General features: G+C 59.7%; 2 protein-coding genes across 3 annotated transcripts in view; one reads left to right on the forward strand and one right to left on the reverse strand.

Annotated features, from left to right (window-relative positions):
- The window catches only part of UPF1 (UPF1 RNA helicase and ATPase), a 36,228-nt gene extending 28,814 nt beyond the window's left edge, over window positions 1-7,414 (forward strand). For both annotated transcript variants that reach the window (XM_030880047.2, XM_030880048.2), the window contains exons 18-24: window positions 110-252; window positions 1,394-1,568; window positions 2,130-2,211; window positions 3,761-3,922; window positions 4,057-4,274; window positions 4,619-4,741; window positions 5,558-7,414. In XM_030880047.2, coding sequence (XP_030735907.1) covers window positions 110-252; window positions 1,394-1,568; window positions 2,130-2,211; window positions 3,761-3,922; window positions 4,057-4,274; window positions 4,619-4,738 — 900 coding nt within the window. In that variant the 3' untranslated portion in view covers window positions 4,739-4,741; window positions 5,558-7,414. The remainder of the gene's footprint in view (window positions 1-109; window positions 253-1,393; window positions 1,569-2,129; window positions 2,212-3,760; window positions 3,923-4,056; window positions 4,275-4,618; window positions 4,742-5,557) is intronic.
- GDF1 (growth differentiation factor 1) lies at window positions 7,342-9,566 on the reverse strand. The gene is made up of 2 exons (XM_030880049.3): window positions 9,242-9,566; window positions 7,342-8,579 (listed from the first exon to the last, which is right to left on the reverse strand). Exons 1-2 carry the CDS (start codon window positions 9,564-9,566, stop codon window positions 7,792-7,794), a joined length of 1,113 nt encoding a protein of 370 aa, XP_030735909.2. The 3' UTR covers window positions 7,342-7,791.
- Window positions 9,567-9,740: the final 174 nt, after the last annotated feature.

Here is a 9,740-nt window from a genome sequence, read left to right on the forward strand (position 1 = left end):
AGGCTCATCGCTGGGATTTGATGGTGCATCTTAACACCAGGCTGAGCACACCAGGCTGAAGGGTCCTTGAAGGAAGCCTATTGGCTGACCGTGACCGTTGCCCCTGCAGGAGGTGGAGATCGCCAGCGTGGATGCGTTCCAGGGCCGCGAGAAGGACTTCATCATCCTTTCTTGTGTGCGGGCGAATGAGCACCAAGGCATTGGATTTTTAAACGACCCCAGGAGACTTAATGTGGCCTTGACCAGAGCACGGTATGGAGGACTGAGTCCTGTTGGGCCTTGCTGGTGGCTTCTCTTGCATAGGAGTCCTTCTGAGGCGCTGGGAGGGGTTGGCCCAAGAGGCTGCTCAGTGCCTGGTTCTTTTCCTATTAATTCTCATACCCCAGCTGCACCCTGGGCTGGGGCACAGGGCATGGTAGAGGGGCTTCGCCAGTGCTAGTGGTCAGAGGGCTCCCAGCAGCAATTCGGAAAGAACGTCTCACTCATGAGTTGTCTTTGTTTCTGTGTCCTGGTGGCTTTCTGTGGCCTCAGTCTCGAAGGAAATTCCATCCCAACAACGGAGTGTCCTTGTCAAGTTGTTTAATCCATGAGTCTACTGTTTTAGTCCTATTTGCCTTGTTCAGTTCTGGAATAAAACTTTTCTGAAATGGTGAGGGACCCAGAGGGCAAGGTGGACCCCGTGTTACCCCCACGTGACACCAGACAACAGCCACCATCGTACCAGCCCCAAGCAGGGCTCACGTTCGCATGTTGGTCCCTTCCCCACTGAGGGCACCTTGGTTTTCGTTTGTTACCCCATTTGTTTTGTGGCCAGCTTTGGCAGGGGCGGGGGTGGTCCCAGCACAGCCTGATGGGTGTGAGCATCCATTAGCAGCTCAGCTTGGGCCTTGAGTTACATGCCTGGCCCATAAGGGGTCCCGAAGCTGCTGTGGAGCCTGCCTGGGCCACTTATGACATAGTGCCCAGGAGGCTGACTCGTGGTTGCAAACAAGGAGACTCACTCTGAGCTCATCGGCCCACAGAGGTGTTTTGACATCTGGGCTCCACAGAAATCTGCCCTCAAATAAACCCAGGTGTAGGCTCGGCAGCTACAGGGTGGGCTCCAGTGAAAGTCACCTCAGCTCGCAGTTACCCACCCGTCCCCAGCATTCACGGCGGGCACTGGCACAGGCAGGGCAGGCGTCTGGTTAGGGAGGTCGAGGGTGGCACTCAAGGCTCCTGTGTGGCAAGAGGAGGGGTGCCTGGTGGGCGGGGTGCCAGGAGAGCTGCCTGGGCACCTTTTACTCTGGACTTGGGTTTCGAGTTCGTTTGCTCTTGCCTTGGACCAATCTGCGTAGTGCTCTGCTCACTGTGCAGCCCTAAGCACGGCACTCTTTGTGCCCACGTCTCGCAGATATGGGGTCATTATTGTGGGCAACCCAAAGGCCCTGTCCAAGCAGCCGCTCTGGAACCACCTGCTGAACTACTACAAGGAGCAGAAGGTGCTGGTGGAGGGGCCGCTGAACAACCTGCGGGAGAGCCTCATGCAGTTCAGCAAGCCCAGGAAGCTGGTCAACACCATCAACCCGGTGAGGGCCGGCCGCGGGCAGGGGGCGGGGAGGCGGGGAGGAGACTGCTGGGAACCCCGTCCTCCCCAAGCCAGTGTTCCAGGCACGTGGCAGTGAGCGATGGCAGGTGTGACACGTGACTAGTGTGAGCTGAGGGTGCGCCGAGAGTGTCAGTGTGTGAACAGGAGCCATGCATGCCGGTCTGTCCCCACAGAGCCCCCCCACGCCAGGTCTCCCTGCTGTTCTGAGGCCTTTCTGGCCTTGGACTTCATGGGATGCTACGTCACAGGTGGCACCTAGGAGTCAGACCCAAGCAGTTAGGGAACTTGGCAAACCCAAGGTGCTCTGGGGGCCTAGGGAGTGGATGCTGCTTGAGCTGAAGCCCAGAGACGGAAATGTTTGGCAACAAAGACCAGGTCAGGTGAGGAGGGGCAGGCAAGGCCCAAAGCACACAAGGCCCAAAGCCGGCAAGCCTCGGGGTAGTCCTCAGTGCAGCCTCGCCACCTTCCAGGCCACCAGATCTTTGGAAGTTCTTCCTTGTGTCAACATGATAAATTCCTCACTTATCTAAACCCTTTGCAGGGAGCCCGCTTCATGACAACAGCCATGTATGATGCCCGGGAGGCCATCATCCCAGGATCCGTCTATGACCGGAGCAGCCAGGGTGAGTCTCTGCAGGGGAGCGGACCGGCCCCACAGTTGTTGACCGTTCCCACGCCCACAGCTTCCAGCCCTGTTACTCCTGGAGTGGCCTCCCAAGCCTTGGTCCACAGAAGCCTGTTTGACAGAGTTTTCTCAGCTTCCCTTGTCAGAAATCAAATAATTGGTCTTTGGCCATTTCTAAAAACCAGATGTTTTTAAAATAATACAGCTCAATGGACAGCAGTTTCTCAACAAATACTGCACGCAGCTCAGCCAGTTTGCCCCTGTGCTCACACCCCACCCTGCCTGCCCTTCGCTCGCTTTCTCAGTGGGGGTGTCACACCCACCGCCTCATTTCAGGTTTCGCGGCTTCCCCAAGCTTCAGTTCCATCTGTCAGACCTCAGGGTTGCGCATGCCCGCTTTTCCTGTGTGAGGCTTCCGTATGTACTGAGGCTGAGCCTTATCCTGCTGCTGGGATGACGACTCTTGCCTGAGCCAGTCTGTAGACAGTTCCCATTCATCCCCCAGATCCCTGCCTCCTGGGACCCTTCCCTGCACCAGCCCGCATGGAGGGTGACTGCCTCACCCATGACTCTGTGCCACCTCCCCGAGTTTCACATTGGCCTTAAACCTCTCATGTGCTTGCCACTCACCCTGAGGGCAGGCGCACCCCAGCTGCTCCTTTTCCACATTAAATTGGCAAGGCCCCTTTCCCTGCCCCAGTGTTCTCCCTGTCCCTGGGCTCAGACAGGGATTGTGTTTTTTTGTTTGTTTTTGTCTGTTTAAATATTTATTTATTTATTTATTTACTTATATTTGGTTGCGCTGGGTCTTGGTTGCGGCAAGCGGACTCCTTAGTTACAGCACATGGGCTCCTTAGTTGCAGCACGCGAGCTCTTAGTTGCAGCATGCATGTGGGATCTAGTTCCCTGACCTGGGATCAAACCTGGGCCCCCTGCACTGGGAGCGCAGAGTCTTAACCACTGCACCACCAGGGAAGTCCCAGGGATTGTGTTCTTGAAGAACAACAGATCTCTTATTGCCACATCTGACGAGTCCCTGTGTGGCTGGGGGTTTCCTGGGTCCATACTTCATCCCTGATGCCACCGTGGGTCTGGCTACACCCAAGGTTGCCCTGGGGGCTTTTGCTTTCAGTGAGATCTGCTGGTCTGTCAAGCTTGGTCTTTTTCTTTTGATTGGGGGGTGGCAGGGTGGCAGTGGTAGCATGTAATATGAATATAACATTTGCCATAAAAGGTTTTTTTTTAAGAAATTAGAAATGCATAGCGGTTTCAGTTTTTCAGATCCCCATGGGCCAGTGATTCTCAGAATCCCCTGGGAGAAAAGGTGCCTTCCCAGGCACCAGCCTCAAGGAGGCTATTGGGTGCAGGGAAGGGGAGCGGGTTGAGTTGTGAGATTCTGCATCAGGTGACTTTGCCGTTAGGGACGCACCAAGAAACGCTGGGGCAGACAAAGCAGTGACAGGACCAAACAGACATTTCAGCTGTGGGCAGGCAACAGATTCATCTGGATGCAGTGTGATGCCTGCCATTCTCCTTGTGTCTTATAGGCCGGCCCTCGAACATGTACTTCCAGACCCATGACCAGATTGGCATGATCAGTGCTGGCCCCAGCCACGTGGCTGCCATGAACATTCCCATCCCCTTCAACCTGGTCATGCCGCCCATGCCGCCACCGGGGTATTTTGGACAAGCTAATGGGCCAGCCGCAGGTGAGCACTGAGTGGCATCCCATGGGGAAAAGCAGTTTGGCCTTGGAGTTTGTTCACATCCAGGCTTTGAGCAGGAGTGCTTGTCTGTGAGGCTCAAAACCTCGTTCAAGGAACCCTGGATGGCTGTCTTTCAGGCCGGGGCACCCCAAAAGGCAAGACTGGTCGTGGGGGACGCCAGAAGAACCGCTTTGGGCTTCCTGGGCCCAGCCAGACGAATCTCCCCAATAGCCAGGCCAGCCAGGATGTGGCGTCACAGCCCTTCTCACAGGGCGCTCTGACCCAGGGCTACATCTCCATGAGCCAGCCCTCCCAGATGAGCCAGCCCGGCCTCTCCCAGCCTGAGCTGTCCCAGGTGAGCCCTCTGCCACTTTAACTTGAGACGTCTCACACCCACAGAAAAGTCAGACCAGCCCAGGGAGCCCTCTTCACACATGCAGACCCCGTGACACTTACCCCTAAAGACCTTAGCAGGGGGACTGTAGGTCTAGAACATTCCATCCACAATACTGTCCTGGGTAGCGTGTCTCCAATGGTGAAGTAACCAGTGTGGGTTTCCTGCCACTTAGGCTTGAGGATAGGTTTCCAGATTATTCCCTGCGGCTGGTGATGAGCTGGACGCAGAGCAGGTTCTCAAGCCTGGGAGGGTGAGTGCGCATCCTTCGACTGGGTGCTCATCTCTCCAACCTTGTCTTCCAGGACAGTTACCTTGGAGATGAGTTTAAGTCACAGATTGATGTGGCGCTGTCGCAAGACTCCACGTACCAGGGGGAGCGGGCATACCAGCACGGCGGAGTGACGGGGCTGTCCCAGTATTAGAAGGCAAGCTGGCCTCTGGAGGAGGTCTTCGCTGGGATCTGGACTTGTAGGAAAATTTGGGAAATATGGGAGTCTCAAGTCCTCGAGGGGCCAGTGCATCCTGTCACCTGTCACTCTGGGTCCCTGCACCTCTTCTTAGTGTCTGGGGGATGTGAACTTCATGCACACCGTCTGTGCCACGGTCCTCTCCAGAGAGAATCTTAGAGCTGCTCCTGGTGGGCAGCCAGGAAGTGGACGTACCCCTCGCCCTGACGAGGCAGGTCGTGAGGGTGGCGAGGGCCCCAGCTCCTAGGTGCACGGGTGCCTCGGGGTGCTTCTAGGTGCCCGCGAGGGTCCTGCCTCATGGTTCTCCATCTGTAACGAGGCCGAGCAGGGCAAGCATAGGCCTGGGGCTTGCTCCTCTGCCCCTTCCTGACTGTGTGCACGGAAAGTGGGATGCAGTGATGCTGGGAGAAGGGGCCTCATGGTTCTCCATCTGTAACGAGGCCGAGCAGGGCAAGCATAGGCCTGGGGCTTGCTCCTCTGCCCCTTCCTGACGGTGTGCAGGGAAAATGGGATGCAGTGATGCTGGGAGAAGGGGCGTACCGCTGTTGAACAACACAGGCTCAGCAGCCTTAACTCTTGGCTGCCTTCTCTCCGGGTGGGAAGTCATTGGTCTGGGTACCCGGCCGGCCTCTGAGGTCATGTTTAACACATGAGGACGCAGGTGCCAAGTGGAGTCGGGGAGAAAGCCCCGTCCGTGCCTTCTGGGCCAGGCCCGGGAGCTGCCCCAGCTCCCACTTTCTCTGAAGCCTCTTGCCCTCCCTCCCTCCCCAACAGGTGGCAGCGGAAGAGCTAAGCTACGTGGCTTAGTCCATCAGCATCTTATTCTGGGTAATAAAAAATAAAAATAAATGGATACCTGTTTTCCACTGCTAAAACTGAAGCACCACTGTGAGCAACAGGAGAGGGAGAGGAGTACCCGAGGGAGAGAGGAGCCCGAGACAGAGCGAGCGCCCACTGCTGGCACGTGGCGGCGAGGAGACGGAGAAGGGAGAGCGGGAGGTGGGGCGGCCACGGAGGACCGCCCGCCAGCGAGCCCCGCCAGCCCCGCTCGCCGAGGAGCCCAGCGCTCGCCCGCTGCGTCCACACCTGGGTCTGCGACCAGGGCGGAGGGAGGAAGACCCTCATCTCAGAGTAGCCCTTTCCTCTGTTCTTTTCTTTCTTTTTCTCTTTTATTGAAAGGGGACTACGTTTTAGCAGGAAAAACTACGCGTTTCTGTGCTGAGCAGGCTCCTTGCGGTGGCGGCCGTGCCGGGAGAGCCCCTCAGAGTGGGTTCTGTCCACGCTGGCTCTGATATCGCCGCGCTCACAACTGCCTGTGTTCTAGGAGGGTTTTCATTTAAAGAAAATATGGTGGTTTGTGTTTTTCTGTTTGTTTTTTAAAGATTCTTTCAAAGGAGTACTGAAAAATATACTTTCCTGAATTTGTCTCTCAAATCTTAGTGGTGGACCTGGGAGATGCGAGAAGCTTCCAGAAACGAAGTTTAAACATGCCAAAACAACTCAAGATTAGGATCAACACCTGTGACGGGAGGAGGATTTTTTTTTTTTTTCAGTTTTAGCTTCCAGCAGCTTCTCCCTGTACGTCAGGGCAGTGAGGGAGCATGGTCCCGGGCCGGGCAGGCGACTCCGTGGTCTCTGCTGGACTCCGAGAAGCAAAGCGCTTCCCGTGTGCCGTGGACTCGGCCCCGCAGGAGGGGCCTCGGGCAGGACTGGCCGTGAGGCCAGAGGGCAGGAAGGTGGCAGTTCCCTGGCCAGTGGCTCCTTCCCCAGGGTCCTTCCTGAGGATTTGGTGGAAAGCACTAGCCAGGAGGATCTGTCCCCGTTCCCAGGGAGGCTCCCACCGTCGCTGTGGCCAGTTAGGCTCACTGAATGCCCCATCCCCTCTTGTTCCCCCACCCTACCTGACTAGTTTGGAGCCCTTCTACCTGTGGGCACAGTTTTGATGAGGTGGGGTCATTTTAACTTTGGCGGGGAAAGGGGATACATTTCTGAAATAAGTTGGTTCTGTGCCGAAGGGCTTGAAGGAGTTGTCACATCACGTGGTACAAGGGGCCTCTGCCTGGGTCTGGGTTGCAACTTGCATTTATTGTTGCTGGTGGAGTCACCCCCAGCTCTTCGCACACCGTGACGGGGATTAGCCTCCCTGGCGGGACCTAGTTGGGGACTGTCTAACCCTAACCCTGCCTATCCAGGCCCTGATGACCCTGACCCCCAGCATCCCCCTCCCCATGTGCCTTATCCCAAAGCCTCCAGATTCCAGCTGGTACATGGGAGAGACGGGGGACACACAGGCCACCTTCCTTCTGGCAAGGCCTCTTATTTATTACCATTGCTGTAGTGCTTTCGGTTCCCACTTCTTTTGGTAGCTGCATAGAGTTTGGATAGGTTTTTGCTATGACTCCTTGTGCACTGTCCCCATGGGTGACACACCCACCCACCCTGTTCTGTTCCTTGGAATGCTTTGCCTCTGCTTTGTGCTGTTTGCTTTTTTCTCCACCTTAGCAACAGTTGCTATGAGTCCCCCAAATCAAGAAGCATCTGTACCAAGGCAATGTAACTTTGATTTTCGGTCAATTTGTTTTAACTTCTTTTGTCACCAATAAAATCTTAATAAACAGCTCTGCATTCACACTGGGGCTGGATAACTACAGGGGGTGGCAGAGCACTTGGTTTGGGGTTCTGCTTGGTTGGGGGTGGGGGATTCGGAGCCACCTCAACGGCAAAGCTGAGACGGGCCAAACCTGTGCAGCAGGGACGGGAGTTGGGGAATCTGGGCCTACGCAGGGTCAGTTCCTGGGGCCCGTGTACATTAGACGTTGGGCCCCCTAGAGATGGGTTCTGGGAAGGCTGCGCCGGCGGCGTCACTTGTAGGACCTCCACCCACCATCCTGGTGGTCGATGGTGATGGACATAGCTGCTTCCGTCCCCACTCCCAGGTGACAAGACCCGAGAAGGCAGCAGAGCGGACCACGCAGTGTTTATTGTTGCCCTCTCCCGCCCGCCCCCGGTCAGCGGCAGCCGCACTCATCCACCACCATGTCTTCGTAGTGCCGCAGTACCACGTTGTCGCTGTTATCGAAGAAGAGCACGGAGATGGGCGACAGGCGCGCGGGCACGCAGCAGGGAAGGCCGGCGGCGGCGCTAGGGGCGGCCGCGTGCATGAGCGCGCGCAGCACAGCGTGGTTGAGCGCGGGCGTCCCGCCGGGTTCGGACAGCGCGGCGGGCAGCCCGCACTTGCCCTGGCAGTAGTTGGCCAGGAAGCCGCGTGGCGCGATGACCCAGCGGTGCCAGCCCACCTCGCGGAAGCTCACGTAGAGCCGCCGCGCGCGACACGCGCCCCCAGGGCCGCCGCCCACTGCGGGCTCGGCCTCGCGCCGCGGCCGGGCCAGGGGGTGGCACAGGCGCGGGTCGAGGGTCACCAGCAGCAGCGAGGCCTCGGCCAGGCTCGCGCAGGCAGCGGGAGCCCGGGGACGCAGCGCCAGAGTCAGGCGGAGGCTGCGCGGCGCCGAGGTGTTGCGGGCCCAGGCGGCGCCCAGCAGCTCGGCGCGCACCGGCATTCCCAGGGCGGACACCGCCTGGCGGAGCACCACCTGCCCGGGGCCCGCGCCCGCCGGCGCCACGCTCAGCTCCCAGCCGCCCGCCGTCCCCGCCGTCGCCTCTGTAGCCGCGAAGCGCAGCTCCAGGCGGGCCTGGCTCGGGCGCTCGGCTGGCTCCACGGCCGACAGGTCGAAGACGACGGTCCACTCAGGGCACTGTCCCGCAGCTGAGGCGGGCTCCGGGGGCCGGGCGGCCGCGCCTGGGGAGGAAGGGAGAGGGCTCGGCTGGCGCTGGGTCCCCACTCGGTGCCGACCGGCCCGCGAATGGGTCTTGGTTGGGGACAGCGGGGGAAGGTGAGCGACCGGAGCTGGGGGTCGCACCATCTGTTAGAAGGCGTCAAATGGTGTGAAGCGGCGGTGGGTGAGGGAGATGGAGTGGGGGCAGGGCGTCACTTGCAAGGAAGAGGCCCCGACCAGTGTAGGGCGGCCAGCCCGCCGTTGGGGACATAGGCGGGGGTGGGGAGGTGGGGGGGGGGGGAAATGAGCGAACGCATGGGGCTAGTGGGGAAGCGATGCTAGGGCGGGTGGCATCTGCAGGAAGGCATCAAGTGGTGTGAAGCGGCAGAGGGGGTGGGATGGAGTGGGGGCAGGGCTTCAGCTGCAAGCAAGGGGCCCTGCTCGGTGCAAGGGAGCCTGGCCTTCGGATTACTCCCCCACCCCATCCCCTGTCCCGGCAGGTGTCCACGCGGAGGAGCTGAGGGAGTTCAGAGGCCCAGGTTGCTTGCGGGCTGGACGGGGAGGGTGGCGACCCTCAGGGCTCTCCGGCCTTCCTCACGCGCCGCTGGAGGCTCGTGGCGGGCTCGGGGCGCCCAGCGGGGTATCGGCCTCCCAGACCCACGCCCCCAGCGCAGACCCCACTCACCGCGGTCCGGGACGTGGCGCACGATGTTTCCGGCGACCCCCAGCTCCTCCATATGGCACGGCCGCAGGGTAGTCCCCAGGGGCGTCCTCCGAGGGCCCGCCCTGGCCTCCTGGTGGTCCCGGCGGCGGAAAAGGCGCCACATGACAGGGGGTACAGGCCGGGACTTGGGGGCGCCCCGGGGCACATCGGGAAACCCGAGAGCCTGGAGTAGGGCGGCGGCGGGGCCCGGGGGCGCGGGGGCGCGGGCCGGGGGTGACGAGGGCAGCAGCATGGCCAGTAGGAGAAGAAGGACGTGGCGGCTCGGACGCCGGCACAGCGGTGGCATCTTCGTCACAGGCGGCGGCCGGGCGAGTGCTCAGGGGCTGGTGGGCTCCGGGACCTGCGGGCTGGGGGCGGGACCGGGGTCCCTGGAAAGACCTGGGCCAGGTCAGGGTCTCGGGGGGCGTGGCCGCGATCCTGAAGTCGAATAGGGACCAATCACGGGGGCGGGGTCTCGAGG

The sequence above is a fragment of the Globicephala melas genome, chromosome 3 (genome assembly GCF_963455315.2).
Source record: "Globicephala melas chromosome 3, mGloMel1.2, whole genome shotgun sequence".
In the NCBI taxonomy this organism is placed as follows: domain Eukaryota; kingdom Metazoa; phylum Chordata; class Mammalia; order Artiodactyla; family Delphinidae; genus Globicephala; species Globicephala melas.